This window comes from Aspergillus terreus, genomic scaffold, assembly GCF_000149615.1.
Source record: "Aspergillus terreus NIH2624 scaffold_6 genomic scaffold, whole genome shotgun sequence".
NCBI classification, from domain to species: domain Eukaryota; kingdom Fungi; phylum Ascomycota; class Eurotiomycetes; order Eurotiales; family Aspergillaceae; genus Aspergillus; species Aspergillus terreus.
The window spans coordinates 147,181-161,303 of record NT_165929.1 but is presented as its reverse complement, the minus strand read 5'-3'; the positions used below and the strand labels follow the sequence as shown (position 1 = coordinate 161,303).

General features: G+C 53.2%; 8 protein-coding genes across 8 annotated transcripts; 4 read left to right on the top strand and 4 right to left on the bottom strand.

Moving 5' to 3' along the window:
* Positions 1–86: 86 nt before the first annotated feature.
* pex10 (ubiquitin-protein ligase peroxin 10) lies at positions 87–1,205 on the bottom strand (the record flags this gene model as incomplete). The annotated part of the gene is made up of 1 exon (XM_001213484.1): positions 87–1,205. The coding sequence occupies one exon, from the start codon at positions 1,203–1,205 to the stop codon at positions 87–89; it is 1,119 nt and encodes a 372-aa protein (XP_001213484.1).
* A 555-nt stretch (positions 1,206–1,760) lies between these two features.
* ATEG_04305 (EXS domain-containing protein) lies at positions 1,761–3,144 on the top strand (the record flags this gene model as incomplete). The annotated part of the gene is made up of 4 exons (XM_001213483.1): positions 1,761–1,845; positions 1,899–1,948; positions 2,006–3,002; positions 3,071–3,144. The coding sequence occupies 4 exons, from the start codon at positions 1,761–1,763 to the stop codon at positions 3,142–3,144; spliced, it is 1,206 nt and encodes a 401-aa protein (XP_001213483.1).
* Positions 3,145–3,851: 707 nt separating this feature from the next.
* ATEG_04304 (uncharacterized protein) lies at positions 3,852–4,982 on the bottom strand (the record flags this gene model as incomplete). The annotated part of the gene is made up of 1 exon (XM_001213482.1): positions 3,852–4,982. One exon carries the CDS (start codon positions 4,980–4,982, stop codon positions 3,852–3,854), a length of 1,131 nt encoding a protein of 376 aa, XP_001213482.1.
* A 1,053-nt stretch (positions 4,983–6,035) lies between these two features.
* ATEG_04303 (Ac45/VOA1 transmembrane domain-containing protein) lies at positions 6,036–7,167 on the bottom strand (the record flags this gene model as incomplete). Its single annotated transcript, XM_001213481.1, has 5 exons — positions 6,036–6,175; positions 6,239–6,469; positions 6,525–6,629; positions 6,685–6,983; positions 7,073–7,167. 5 exons carry the CDS (start codon positions 7,165–7,167, stop codon positions 6,036–6,038), a joined length of 870 nt encoding a protein of 289 aa, XP_001213481.1.
* Positions 7,168–7,454: 287 nt separating this feature from the next.
* On the top strand, positions 7,455–8,159 carry ATEG_04302 (rRNA-processing protein RRP17; the record flags this gene model as incomplete). The annotated part of the gene is made up of 2 exons (XM_001213480.1): positions 7,455–7,631; positions 7,689–8,159. 2 exons carry the CDS (start codon positions 7,455–7,457, stop codon positions 8,157–8,159), a joined length of 648 nt encoding a protein of 215 aa, XP_001213480.1.
* A 263-nt stretch (positions 8,160–8,422) lies between these two features.
* On the bottom strand, positions 8,423–9,215 carry ATEG_04301 (tropomyosin; the record flags this gene model as incomplete). The annotated part of the gene is made up of 2 exons (XM_001213479.1): positions 8,423–8,956; positions 9,198–9,215. The coding sequence occupies 2 exons, from the start codon at positions 9,213–9,215 to the stop codon at positions 8,423–8,425; spliced, it is 552 nt and encodes a 183-aa protein (XP_001213479.1).
* Positions 9,216–9,939: 724 nt separating this feature from the next.
* ATEG_04300 (uncharacterized protein) lies at positions 9,940–11,322 on the top strand (the record flags this gene model as incomplete). The annotated part of the gene is made up of 3 exons (XM_001213478.1): positions 9,940–10,204; positions 10,275–10,508; positions 10,565–11,322. The coding sequence occupies 3 exons, from the start codon at positions 9,940–9,942 to the stop codon at positions 11,320–11,322; spliced, it is 1,257 nt and encodes a 418-aa protein (XP_001213478.1).
* Positions 11,323–12,114: 792 nt separating this feature from the next.
* Positions 12,115–13,935, top strand: ATEG_04299 (putative cyclopropane-fatty-acyl-phospholipid synthase; the record flags this gene model as incomplete). Its single annotated transcript, XM_001213477.1, has 4 exons — positions 12,115–12,225; positions 12,370–12,856; positions 12,915–13,666; positions 13,726–13,935. 4 exons carry the CDS (start codon positions 12,115–12,117, stop codon positions 13,933–13,935), a joined length of 1,560 nt encoding a protein of 519 aa, XP_001213477.1.
* Between the last annotated feature and the right edge of the window lie 188 nt (positions 13,936–14,123).

The window sequence follows — 14,123 nt, the reverse complement described above, 5'->3', positions numbered from 1 at the left end:
CTACTAGATAAGGGGGTATATGCATGAATTGAAATGTACATATCGCGGACGAACGATGAAGAAAGTGCTGTACACATAAAGGCAGTCTACCCTCTGAGCGGCAAGACTTTGGACAAGAGGACTTCCTGTCGGCACAGGGGACACTCGGGTTTCTCCCGGACCCAGTCGCGGACGCAGATCCAGCAAAAGACGTGTCCGCATGTAGTGACGCTGGGGTCTTTGAAAGTTTCTAGACAAAGCGTGCACTTGCTCTGTTGCCCGGACGGGATCCACGGAATGGCGCTCGCATCCTCCTCAAGATCATACCGGGGCTCGGAGGCGGGGAGCAGAGGGAGGCTTGAAGGGTTCTCAATTGATTTAATCAGAGAGCCAGCCCGGTCTTTGAAGCCGGGCGACTCGGAGCCAGCGTTCTCGTCCTCCTGTCGCAGGCTTTCACCGACCTTCCGAACGTGCAGGATCCCCTGGACCGCAATCTGAAGGACGAGTAACACCCCAAGAACCTCATAGCCCACGCGTTGTTCATTTTCTTCCAGTTTCTTGGTGAAGACATATCGCAGGCCCCAAAAGCGTTTGGACAGGTGGTAATATGAGCCGGTGAAATAGAACGTCGCAATACTCAGCGCGTAGATCGGAGATAGCGAAGTGATGGAATCCAGGTGTTCGAGAATATATTTCTGGACGCGGAGCTTTGTGATAAGGGGCTGTTGTTGAGGTTTGCTCTTGGAAGACTTGAGTTCTTCTTTTGCTTGTTGGGCGCGGAATTGCTGCCGAGCAATGCTGCGCTCTAGTTTCGCCCGAAGTCGTTGCCGAAAAGCGGGGAGGACCTTCTGGAGCATCCACGGCAGCAGGATACTGCTCACGATATAGCCCGCTCTCCGAGCGATCGATGGTAGTTGCAGCGTATCATCCTCCAATTGGACGAGATCACAGTATTCTTCTCCGAGCGTCCGGTTGCCGATTAACGTTGTCAGGGAGAAATAGAGAAGCTCTGTTAGGTTCTTGATTGTTTCGGAATAGGCATGCGCGACTCGAGCACCCCGCAGTGAGCGGACAATCGTCTGAGCCTGGTTGACTAGGTTTGCCGTCAGGAAGATGTCTTTCTCGTGCGAGCGGATGATATCTGGAGAGGTTGCGAATGGGTAGAAGTGAGCCGAGGTCGGGGGAGAAGCGGTGGTGGAGGAGAGGGAGAGGTCTTCGTCGGCCATGTCTCTTTAAAGGAGGTATGGCATGGATTAGATAGGTGAGGTTTTTTGGTAGGTGTTGGGATCAAAGAGAGACCCAAAGAACCTGGGGTAAGTTGTATGGTGCCTGTCTGGAGACTCATCCGGGGAAATGCGACGGGACGACGCGATGCCTCGGTAAGTGGCACGTGATTGGACTAGGTAAGCCATGCGCTCTGTCAGAATGCACGTGATGTCAATATAGCACGTGACCAGATAGGCTGGCCGGCAAGGGCGGGGGCTAGACCTAATGCGAAGTGCCGCGCGGAACCCACTTCTGCTGGCACTGAAACCGTCGCGCGGAGCTCTTCTTCACACTACTATCTACTAGTCATGAATGATTATTTTTGGCCTTCCCGGACTTACCCCTAGTCTCTCGTTTACTGGGTATTGATCTACTTCTCGTTCTCTTCTTTTCTTTCTCGACGTCAGTTCATTGCCGTGTGTTCGCTCTCCTTTCTTGTCCCTCCCCGCCGGTCTTCCTCCTTCCCCTGGTTAGGCGCTGGATTTACCCCATCGGCGCCGCTTCTTCAATGGAATATGGGTCCTGATCAACACGCTCAACTGGATGGCTTCAGTCTTGTCCTTCCATTCCCATACCGCGTGGCGGTGATCTTGGTTGCTGGTATACATCCCGCTTGTGGTCTATAAACAACAGGGGTTAACGCAGATCTATAGGTTTCTGGGGCTGGGGTGTCAACCTCCACTACCTCTCGAAGAAGAACATTGTAGGTCGCTTCATTCCCTGACCTGTTGCTTGACTGACTCGATTGATCTCTACACAGGATGTGCCGGCTCTCATCCGTTATTCCCCTCGTCAATCTCCGACCCAACGACCGCACTATGCCTCTGCGTACCACCTAGCTACAGTCTTATCCATTCCCCTCGCTCTCTCTCTTCTGATCTTCTGGATCGTCACCCATGGATCGCGCGAACGGGTGGAACGGCTGGACTTGATTCCTCAGTCGTATCTGTTCATCTTCTTCTTTCTCCTCCTTCTCCCCCTCAATCGCCTTTCACGCTCTGGACGCCACCGATTCCTTGTGACCCTTAGACGGATTAGTATCGGCGGTTTGGCGGAGGCCCAAGACGGGAAATTCGGGGACATACTTCTTGCAGATGCTCTGACCAGCTATGCCAAGGTCCTCGGTGACCTGGTCGTGACATTCTGCATGTTCTTCGGGCCGGACACCACTAGCACATCTAAACCGGACCGGCGGTGTGGAAAAGACTACGTCGTGCCCTTTATTATCGCGGCGCCTAGCATCATTCGGTTCCGACAATGTCTGATTGAATACGTGCGAGTCCGCCGAGCGGGTCTGAAAGGGGAGAACAAGGGCGGTCAGCATTTGGCCAACGCCCTGAAATACGCTTCGGCCTTTCCAGTCATTATCCTGGCTGCCAAATTGAGGAACTATAATCCTCTCGAGTTCTACGGATTCAGTGAAGTCGGCCTGTCCCGGTTGCTGTATCTCTGCTCCTTGGTCAACTCCTCCTATTCCTTCTATTGGGATGTTACCAAGGATTGGGACCTTACATTCTTCTCGTCCGCACGCCGCAGTACTGATCATCCTTACGGCTTACGCCGTCGCCGGTATTTCTCCGATCGACAGTACTACCTGGCTGTTCTGGTGGATCTTCTCCTTCGGTTCTCATGGGCATCGAGGTTCGTACCAGGATTTCTCTGGCTCACCGAAACGGAATTCGGGTTGTTCCTGCTCATGTCAGCGGAAGTCGCTCGCCGATGGATGTGGGTTTTCCTCCGTGTGGAGGCGGAAAACAGTATGTCCCTTTGTTCACCCCCTATTTGCGAGACAAAAATAGTTTCGAAATTGACTGGTCCCCTGCAGTCCGCAACAGCCACGGCCCCGCTCCAGATGATATCCTCCTGGGCGAATTCAACGGCAAGCTGGATTCCGACTGAGCAATGCTCTCAAATCCATCACTCGCTGCTTTTGGAGTTTATAGATGACACGATACGTATCTGCATGTAGACCGGATTCATTGCTTTCATTGTGTTTATGCCGTCCTTGCTGGATCCTTTCCTTAGCCCCTTGTACCCTATGTTCCCTTGTCATATTACTCTTTTCTTAATCACTTCGGGTTCTTCTATATAGTACGTTTCACGGGCGAAACGGACGGTGTCAATTTGCTTTCGCGTCTGTATTATACCGGCAAGAGCGTTGGGGGTTGTGGTGCACTATCTGTATGTTCAGTGACCTTTGCATGTGCTTTACCACAAGGACACTCTCCAGGCTGCTTTCCAAACCTCGTCTTAGACCCCGCCTATGTATTGATACTCACTAGGTTGGCCTAAACAACAATATAAGCAGCAACATGAAAGGACCTCTGGTCGAGGACATGTAAAACCTGACGACTGTCCACCCACGAAAATCACCCACAAACACCCATCGCCAGAGTGAATCACAATAAGAGATGGGAACGAAAAAGAAATCAACCAAAATGCTTATTCTTCAATCACAAATATTGCGGGCGAGAAAAGATGTACAGTATATATGGCACAGGTGGGACTATGCTAACGAGAAAATCGACTAGATCAAAAATATGGGCGAGAAAAACAAAGAACAATATATCGTTTCTCGTGGGAAAGGTTTTCCAGTGCTTAGAGGATTAGCGGCGGCTGTTTCGGTTTTGTTGTTGAGGCGCATGGTTCTCGAACAGGTCTTCAAGATATGCACTAGGAGTTCTTCCTTGGGGTGGCGGCGAGGACAGGTTCAACGAGCTGGTGGAACCGCCCACATAGGACTGTCGTGCAGCATGATGGGGCGAAGGTTCGTACGTCGGTGTGCCGGGCGGGCTGGGGCCCGATCGCGTGCGGACGTAGCCTTGCGACTGGGGACCAAGGCCTGGAAGATCCGAGGAAGAGAAATGCATGCTGGGGTGGCTGCCAGCGGCGGAACTCCCGGCGGCATAGTACCCGGCTGGGAGATAGCTGGAGCCCCGATTCCCGCTTGTGTGCGCTCCTGCGGTTGGGGAGAAGAAGAGACCGCTGCTCGAGCTTGGGACCTTGGAGGATCGCGGATTCGCATGGCTACCGCGTTTGTTACTGCTTAACTTGTCGAGTGAGACGGCCGGCATAGAGGCTTGAGTGTGCACTGTCGACCTCTTCTTCCTGGTGCGCAGGAGACCCTTTGTCTCGGACGAGTGCATCAACGCTGCTCGACGAACCGATCGGTTGACAGACCAGGCGACCAGTCCACGCCATGCGAGAATGGCGAGTCCTACGAACCCTAAAACCGCTCCGACAGCGATAAACACGGTTCCCTCTGGCGTGTCCGATTTCTGCATGTAGGGCGCATCGCCAACGGGCGGCACCGTGACCACGGGAACTAGACCGGAGGACTGGGTGGTGGAAGTGGTCGAATCAGTGGTGGATGCAGATGTCGACGATTCAGATGTTGTTGCTGTGAATCCTGTCGTCGCGGCGGTCGTCTTAGCAGTGGTCTCGGAAGTGGTCTCGGCGGTTGTCTCGGCGGTGGTTTTGGCGGTGGTTTCTGCGGTGGTGCGTGCAGTCGTCTCAGCTGTCGTCTCAGCTGTTGATGCGGCAGTCGTCTCCGCAGCCGTGGTGCGCTCCGTTGTGGCAGGGTCTGCCGTTGTCGCAGCATCAGTCGTCCGAGAGTCGGGGGCCTCCGTCAACTTTTGGGCGACTGATATTTGGGCGAGAAGAGCGATGACGAGGACCACAAGCAAGGCTATCGAAGGCCGATGGGCCTTGCGATGGCCCGCAGATAGAAATATCATTGCTGTTATCGTTCAGTCCAGCGAGCGCAAAGACCCTGGGTACAGGCCCAGGTCGTTCCACGGGAGAGGTCAGGGAAAAGGGGCTTCGCTGGAGGTTGCGCCGGCAGGGTTAGAGCATCAGTTGTGCGCGCCAAAGACAACGAATGACGGAGTGTATGACTGTCGTTATATAGTGCGATTGTTTATCGAGGTTCAGCAAGACCCTCTTCTTACACACAGGCACATTAAACGCAAAGACGTGGATCTCTCTCGGATAGTCTCCACCCAAACACTGGGGCAACGACAAGGAGGATGATCGATGCGAAACGACGGTTGTTGCGAGGAATTATGCGCAAGAAACGAAGGACTGGCACTCCTGATGATGAGGGTGAGCGAGCGGGTTCAGACGGGACAGCAAAGACGGCCAAAGAGAGAAGCGAGAGAGGCGAAGGGAACGATCGCTGGGAGAAGATCAGCGGACCGACGGCCGATTTGCGTTTTTCCCGTTTGGTGCAGTTGCTGCCTCAGGTTGGCCACTGTCAGAGAGGGGCAGCACGTGATATCTATATATAGCCCTACTACTACCTGGTCTTCGAGGAATTACTCTTCATGAGCGTGGATGTCGAAGATCTTGAAGATGAGGCTATATTCACTCGGTGGATATGGCGATTTTCTAAGGAATTTTCATTTGACCAGCGATGAATTGGGGACAGGGGATGTGGTAGGTTTTCAAGGTGCCTGAGGCATGAGTTTCCAAAGTATGCTGCCTAAGGCATCATAATATATTGTCTAGGCATATCGATAGATCTCAGCCAACTTGACCGGCTAGCATTTTCTAGTAGGTAGTAGACAAGGTCTTGGTGCTGTTTCCAGATCGTAGTATGTCTCTGATTGCATACGAGTTCATAAAAGGCGCAAGACAGAATAGCAATCATGGTATACAGTATCATACTCTAGAGTACTCAGAACATTGACATGGTCGCTTTATAATCTACGTGTGAAGCAAATAAAAGAACCGAAGGAGAAATAAAGGATTTCCAATGCTAGTGAACAAGTAAGCAAACCCCACCCCACTCACTGCTGCTTCTTCTGCACACTGGCAGACGTATCCTTCTCAAAGGCGGCATACGACACCTGCAAGCTACTGAGAGCGCTGAAGCCCACATATAGAATAGAAAGACAGAAAAAGGAGGCAAGAAGTCCCATGAAAAGTCCTGTAGCCAGTTAGGCCTCTTATTAGCCTTGTCCATAGCCCGAACGCTCATGCGGTTACATACCTGGACTGAGGTACTGATACTCTTGGAACAGAGACTTGCTCGAGGACTCATCATCACTCGTATATGCGGAGTAATCGCGCTTAAGGTCCTGGTGAACAGGGTCGTCGTAGGGATTGTTCTCGGAGTGATAGATGCCAGATGCGACGCCTTCATACTCCCTGGGGGATGTCGTGTAGAGAAGGGTATACTTCTTGGACGGAATCCGCTCAATGATGTCCGCGAGGAGGCCATCTACAGCAAATTTAGCACACCAACACCCCTCAGTATATCCACCGCAACCACATACCATTATCGGTGAGCTTCTGGGACCGCTCAGATCCCAAGGGGAGGACGGGGAAATCGACGACAATCACGCGAGGCTCGGCGCCAAAGTCGGCCGGATACGATCCAGCTATATAGACTCAGTTAGCCATAAGCTCCACCTATTCCCACCAGAAGCATCTCACAGGAACCATCAATCACAGTCGTCTGCGCCCCGCATTCTCTTTCCAGAACACCCTGAATCTGCTTCGGCTCCAACACCCCGGCGACCTCGTTCACCATCACGGTCGACTGAATCGCCCTGTCCTGTCCGGTCATCTTCGCGCCTAGGCGAGGAGCGGACTTGCGGGCGGCGAAATCGGAGCTATGGACGCCGGGCTGGGAAGCGATGACATAGTAGTCCGAGGGGCAAGCGCTGAGTTTCGAAGAGAGGTCTTCTAGCAGTGCGGGGGCGGTCTTGATGTGTGCGTGGCTCCCGAGGTTTCTGTACGTCACGGTTAGTTGCTGTTATTCATCGACAGGATGCCCCGTCGTCCGGGATAGAAGGACACGCCGTCGGCGGTGGTCACATACTCGGAAGTCGATGCAAGGAAAAAGGGAGACGTGTCGCGGAATGCGCTGGCCGTTGCCGCTCCCAGAGCGAGCAACGAGAAGCTGCGCAGATACATCGTGTGGAGGTTTGGGGTTGTAGGGTCCCAGACGAGCGTGGTGCTGTCCGAAGGATGATGATGTTGTCTCGGAGCCAGGCTGGTGGATGGGATTGGCTTGGGGGGCTCGGAGGCGGTCGAGCCAACCGGGCTTAGCTTAGTTTCCTGCGCAAGCCCGCCGCCGTGGGTGTGCATGCAGCTTTTTTTCTCACCCTCAATTTCTACCTCTGGTCACCAGCTTTAATCCCAACTACGATTGATTGGAAGATAGACGTTTTTTTAAACATTTTTCCTCCAAGACCGAAAATATGGGACCCCACGCCAAACGACGCAAGGTCTCCAAGGTCGAAGAAATCACTTTCGATCATACCGCCCGACAGCAATTCCTCACAGGCTTTCGCAAACGCAAGCAACAACGGATAAAACATGCGCAGGAAATCGCCGAGCAAAAGGCCCGGGAGATCAAGAGAGAAGAACGCAGACGGGTTTGTCATCCCAGCGTCCAAGAGACCGTTCGCTGGTTAATCTGAAACTTCCTGCAGATTCGCGAAGAACGAACCGCCGAATTCCAACGTGCGATGGAAGAGCACAAGAAGCAACTGAAAAGGCTCAATGAGGAAGACACGGATGGCGAGACTACGGGATCTGGCAGTGAACATGAGGGCGACGAGTGGGAAGGATTCGAAGAACCCCCCGCGGTGGACTACGAAGCCGAGTATATCGACGAAGACAAGTACACGACTGTGACTGTGGAGGAGATGGACCCATCTCGGGAAGGGTTACTCAAATCGCAGGCGGAAGAGGACTCCGAAGATGAAGTTCAGACGTCAAAATCCGAGGCTGACTTGCAATCGAAACAAGCGGCGGAAAAGACGAAAAAGAAGTCATCCGACACCAAGCCGAAGAAGAAGAAAAAGAAGTTCCGATACGAGAGCAAGGAGGAACGGAAGCTCGCCCGAGCGAAAGAACGCATGTCTAGGGCGAGAAAAGCGCAGGCACGGCGCGAGCGATGATACCCCTCATATTGTACCTTACCCATGACCATTAAATTGTCGAAAATCAGACAACATCGCAAGAACCCTCGCATTAAATAAGTTCTATGTACCTGGAAGAGAAATCGGCGAAGTTCAAGGCAATTGGAACACACGGAGACTACTGTAGATTCGCCTCGATAAGAAAATAGTAGTCACACGGTGCACAGAATAAAAAACATGCGAGAAGAAAGGCCGAACCGAACATTCCCCGAAATCTACACACAAATCCAATCCGAAGCTCCTTAAACATTGCTTATGGAGACCTCGAGATCGTGAAGGTCCTTCTGCAGCTCGGCGTGCTTCTTTGCCATCTCCTCATACTTGCTCTCCCACTGGTCACGAGCCGCTTCGAGAGCCTGCACTTTGCGTTCGTAATGTCCAGCTTTGACATCGGTCTGGCGGAGCCTATTGGGAAGAATCTGAGTTAGTAACTTGATAGTAGCATTGGGCAGCGGGGGAAGGGAGGTGTACTTCTCGTTTACTTCCCGCAGATTCCGATCAGCCTCCTCAGCCTCCTCCTCGAGCACCTGCAGACGGCGCTGGAGAGCCTCGTTCTGGGTGTCGTGCTGGGCGCTCTGGTTGGCAGCATCCTTGGCCTCCTTCAGGGCGGTCTCCAGCTTCTCCACCTCACCCTCCAGGAGCTGGTTGCGGTGGTTGAGGGATGTGATCTCCTGTTCCTTCGACAAGTTCTCCTGCTCCAAAGTCTTCACCTTGGCCTTCAACTCTTCCACCTTCTCGTGGGCCTCCTCAGCCTCCAGACGGAGGGTGTTCATTCTCTAGATCATGACCGGGTTAGTCCGACGGGATCCATGACGTGTTGGCATCTTGGGAGCGCATGGAGGGGCAATGTTTTTGTATTTCTTCATCAGGTACGGTGTAGATTCTGCGGTAAACGAATAGAGGGAGGAGAATATAATGCAGACGGCTGGACATAGGCAAGGGAGATTTGGTGTGCATGTGCATTTTCAGGCAGCTCGTAAGCTACCCCGCCAGGGGTTTTTTGGGCGGGTAACTCACCTCCTTGATCTTATCCATGGTGGCAGAAAAGAAAACAGAAGGTTGGTAACGGGTGAGCAACTATGTAGAGTAGAAGTGAAGGTTGGTTCGATGAGGATTAAGAGAGACGACCGGTTTTCGCTCAGCGAGAAACCAGAAAGTAGAGTGATGGGAGAGGGAAGAAGAGGTGGAGGAGAGAGTCCCAGTGAGGGAGGTGATTAGTGTCGTCCTTGCCTGAGCGGTCAGCCTGTAGGAGGTACCTATTCCATAGTATGAATGCATGTACCACCCCCCTAAACTAGTCTGGGTGCTAGTGGTATTATTGGGAAGGCGAGACTGCGAATCACGCCTAATAATAGCAAGGTTCCTGCGGATTTTACCATACCGCCGCCTCTCCTCAGTGGAGATCGAGTAACCCCCGACGGTGTAAATAACGCATCAACTCGGTATAGCCCATACAATAGTTACCTTATGTCATCCACTACCCGCCCATGGTTGCCAAATGAGATCGCCAACTGGCCCATCGTCTCCACGGGCAACCGTTGACAAAATACATGCCGCATCGCGTCCATCTGCGTGCAATCTAGAACTCAATCCCGACATACCATCACCAGGCTTGCATATCTCACCCTCCAACCCCCCTCTCAACCAATCCAACGATATTGAAAAACGCGTCGATTCCACCCTCTGATCTCTTGACTCCCCCACGGTCCCAACGCTGGTCTATCAGCCCTTTGGTGGTCGCGTATCCAACACCGCCACGATGCTGGCCTTCCGAGACCAGGAGAACTTGGTGCACGCCCACCAGACTGCCGCTGCTTCCAAACCCTTGAATCAAGGTACCAAACAACTTCAGCCGAGAACCCCGGGAGCCCGAGCTCCAAAGACGCCGTTCAAAGTTCCGTTGAACGATGAAAATGATCCGTTAGCTTTTGGAAAGAGAACCGTGAAAGGGACCGGGAAAGGAACGGTCAAGCTCAAGGAGAATGCCAAACCATCCGTCAAAGATGCCTTTGTCACCCCGGCTGGTACGCATCGAAATCCAACATATTCAAGGACGCGTCCATGATCTATTCGCAAGCTAACTTGTAGCAGCAGATCCTCGTCACCGTGCCCCGCTGGGTATGAAGACAACCAATGCCAAAGCTAAAGGCTTGCAGACACCCGCCCCGCTGGGGGGAACTGTTAAGCCCGAAAAGTCTGGAAAAAGAGCCTCCACGCAGAGAGTCAAGAAATTCACCCCCTTGGTGGAGCAAAGCAAACCTGAAGTGCAGACGAAGGATGTGGAAGATGACGTACCGGACATTGAATACATGCCGCCTAAGCCTCAGGGTGAGACCACTTACGCCGTGCTGCTTTGATTGGAGCTATTGTCTAACTTGACACAGAGCTTCCGGATATCCCCGATGACATCACATACGACACTACATTCCCGCAATTCCAGCCCAAGAACATGGCCTTAGGATTGGAAAGTGTATACGGCGACAACGAGATTGGAAGCGATGGCCTCACAAAGCGAGAACGCAAGATGCAGGAAGACTCAATTGCGTGCGACAAAATGATGGACGAGATGATTCTCAAACAGGTGGAGAGCATTAGTTTTGAAGAGCTAGATCATCATCTACCTTCCCAGGAGCCTCCTGTGGAAGAAGTTCCTAAACGTCGTGTCGGAACACGGCGGACCAGAGTCACGCCGAGCAGTGCGAAATACACCAGCAATATCTCCACGGCTCGAGCTCGCGATGCTGCTACTGCACTGTCGGGAACGCGCAGCCGGTCTGTGGCTGTTCCCAAACCCAAACCCAGAGTCGCTTCCTCTCTGTTTGCGTCGAAGAAGCCTCGTGCTCCCACCAACCCATCCACCATGCGGAACACAGCTGCGGCCGCCACCTCCCGGACCACTGTCGGTTACACCAAAGGCCGTGATGTGTCGGCAAAACTGCATGGCAAGTCGGCTGTCGCACCGAAACCGCCTGTGCCGCAGGACATCTTTTCCACCGAGACCTATCTACGACCGGAAGGAACGCCGCCGCTAGACAGCGTTCTAGCCGATCGGTTCCCGGAGTCGTTTGGACTTGAACATGAAGAGTTGCTTCCCACTTATGAAGAAGATGAGGAATCACAGAACTTCCAGCTCACCCTGTGAGATCGCCTACTGCCTCGCAGATTCCTTGATGACGTTATGGATTAGTGTATTTGTACATTGTTCTGGGGACCGGACCGACAGAATATGATCATGGGGCGCTTTAGTGTTTATATGCGAAGGATCGCGAGGATCTCTGTACGTTTTAGCGAGTGCTATTGTTATTTATGACGATTTTTCGGGCATTTCATCTCAGTCGTGACCACATCCAAGGAACAGGAGATTGAGCGGCGCCGATCGGGGATGTTTCAGGGCCGATGGGCGCCAGAGTCGGGACCCAAAAAGAGCCTCGGAACTGGGTGATTGGGAGCACGATGATTGGAACTGGCGCATATGAAGGACCCTCTTTCTTGGCGCAATACGTACTCCGTACTCCGTACTTAGTCTCTTAGCTCTGATGTCGCTCTGTTCTGTACCTGGATCCATACGAAGCCATCCCATGTTGTTGATCTTCACCGCTACACCCACATTACAGTCTGAATATGATCCGAATGCTCCGGGAAACAATTAACACGTAGCATGAGTAGCTAATATTATTCCGAAATAAATTCATCGTAATTGAATCACCGATTGGTCAGAAGAATACCAAGGTATCTACCTAGGTAATGCCCGTTGAAATAAACACTGAGCGTTGGGCTGATCCCACAAGCAAACCAAGCAAACCACCATCCTCGAGCTTCTCCTGATCTTTTCTGCTTCTTCGCTCCTCCTCCTCTTCCCTTCTCCCTCTCAACCCTTTCCCCCCTCTCCCCCCTTTCTTCTTCCTCTCCCCCTCTTCACCCCCCTCAATTCGTCATGGCTGAGACGAAGATCCATCCTCAGTCCACTGAGGACTTTGAGTTCATCGAGACTCCGGCTGCCTCCTGTACGACTCCCCACGAGGACTGCGGTGTGCGCACGACATCGGTAAGTCGACCAGTTTAGAAGCTCCATTGGATTCAACGTTCGCTCAGGCTCCTCCTTGTCCCATCTCCCCCGGAGCTGGTGCAATTGGGCCTCGAAACATGTCGCATGTATGCAAACTGACCGTTTGTTTTCGTTGGCACGCAGTATCCCGCCATTAAAAATGCCCCCGTCCCTGCGGATGCCGCTGGCAGTGATAGCTTCTCCAACACCCTTCTCTTCGCGCTGCTCTTCCTGGTTCCTTGGTACCTCGCCCGCCAGGTGGGTGGTGGTTTCTACACCACCATCTTCTTCGCCATCTTCACCACCATCCCCATCCTGATGGCCTTCTGGACCGTGGCTTCTTCCATCTCTCCCCGCAAGAACGAAAAGGCCAAGTATGCCGGCCGCCCCGTCGAACACTACCTCCACTTCCACAGCGAACATGATCGCGCTACCTACCGTGGCAAGAGCAAGATCCCTATGGAGGTCTTCTACGAGAAGTACTTCAATGGTGAGGTGGACTTCAAGATGGATGCTCTGGAGGCTCTCGAATTCAGACATGATTGGGCCAATTTCCGTTTCACCATGGGTCTCTACAAGCATTTCCTCTTTGGTTTCCTTCCCGAGCTTCTGGTGCACTCCCGTTCCCAAGGTAAATACCTACCTGGTGCCTTCGCAAGTCAATCAATGTCCACTGACCCGTATCATAGATGAGGAGCAGGTCCGTGACCACTACGACCGCGGTGACGACTTCTACGCTTGGTTCTTGGGTCCCCGTATGATCTACACCTCGGGTCTGATTAGCGACGTCAACCGGGAAGAAACCCTGGAGGAGCTCCAGGACAACAAGCTGGCTACTGTCTGTGAGAAGATCGACCTCAAGCCTGGTGACACCGTCCTCGATCTCGGCTGCGGCTGGGGTACTCTCGCCAAGTACGCTTCCGTGCACTACGGTGCTCACGTTACGGGTATCACGCTGGGCCGCAACCAGACCGCTTGGGGTAACAAGGGACTTCGCAACGCGGGCATTGAGGAGTCTCAGAGTCGGATCCTGTGCCTCGACTACCGCGACGCTCCCCGCTGCGAAGGTGGCTACAAGAAGATCACTTGTCTGGAGATGGCCGAGCACGTCGGTGTGCGTCACTTCACCTCCTTCCTCTCTCAGGTTTACGATATGCTCGACGACGACGGTGTCTTCTTCCTGCAGATCGCTGGTCTCCGCAAGTCCTGGCAGTACGAGGACCTCATCTGGGGTCTGTTCATGAACAAGTACATCTTCCCCGGTGCCGACGCCAGCACTCCTCTGGGCTTCGTGGTCGACCGTCTGGAGGCCGCGGGTTTCGAGATCAAGGCCATTGACACCATCGGCGTGCACTACTCCGCCACCCTCTGGCGCTGGTACCGCAACTGGATGGGCAACCGCGAGAAGGTGGAGGCCAAGTACGGCAAGAGATGGTTCCGCGTGAGTATTTCCACGTCTTGAATAACATGATCACCAGCTGATTGATCTCTACCCTCCAGATCTGGGAGTACTTCCTTGCCTCCTCCACCATCACCTCTCGCCAGGGTGGTGCCACTTGCTGGCAGCTCACTCTCGTTAAGAACATCAACTCCACCCACCGTATCGAGGGTATCAAGACTCAGTACGGCCTCAACGGCGCCCGTCAGGCTGCTGTCGAGAAGGTCGGTAACGGCGCTGTGCCCAGCGCTCACATCGCCCCTAAGGCTTAAATGCCGTAATGTCTATCGTCACCGGTCTGTGAGATGTCTTCCACCGTTGTGGTGTTGATCGGTCACCGCATAGACCGGCGTATATTGACTTGTGTTGTCTCTTTTTGTGACCAATGGATTTTTGCACTCGCAGGCCAGATGGAACGGAGAGAATGAAGTATCTGTCTAGCGCTTCTTGTGTCATGATG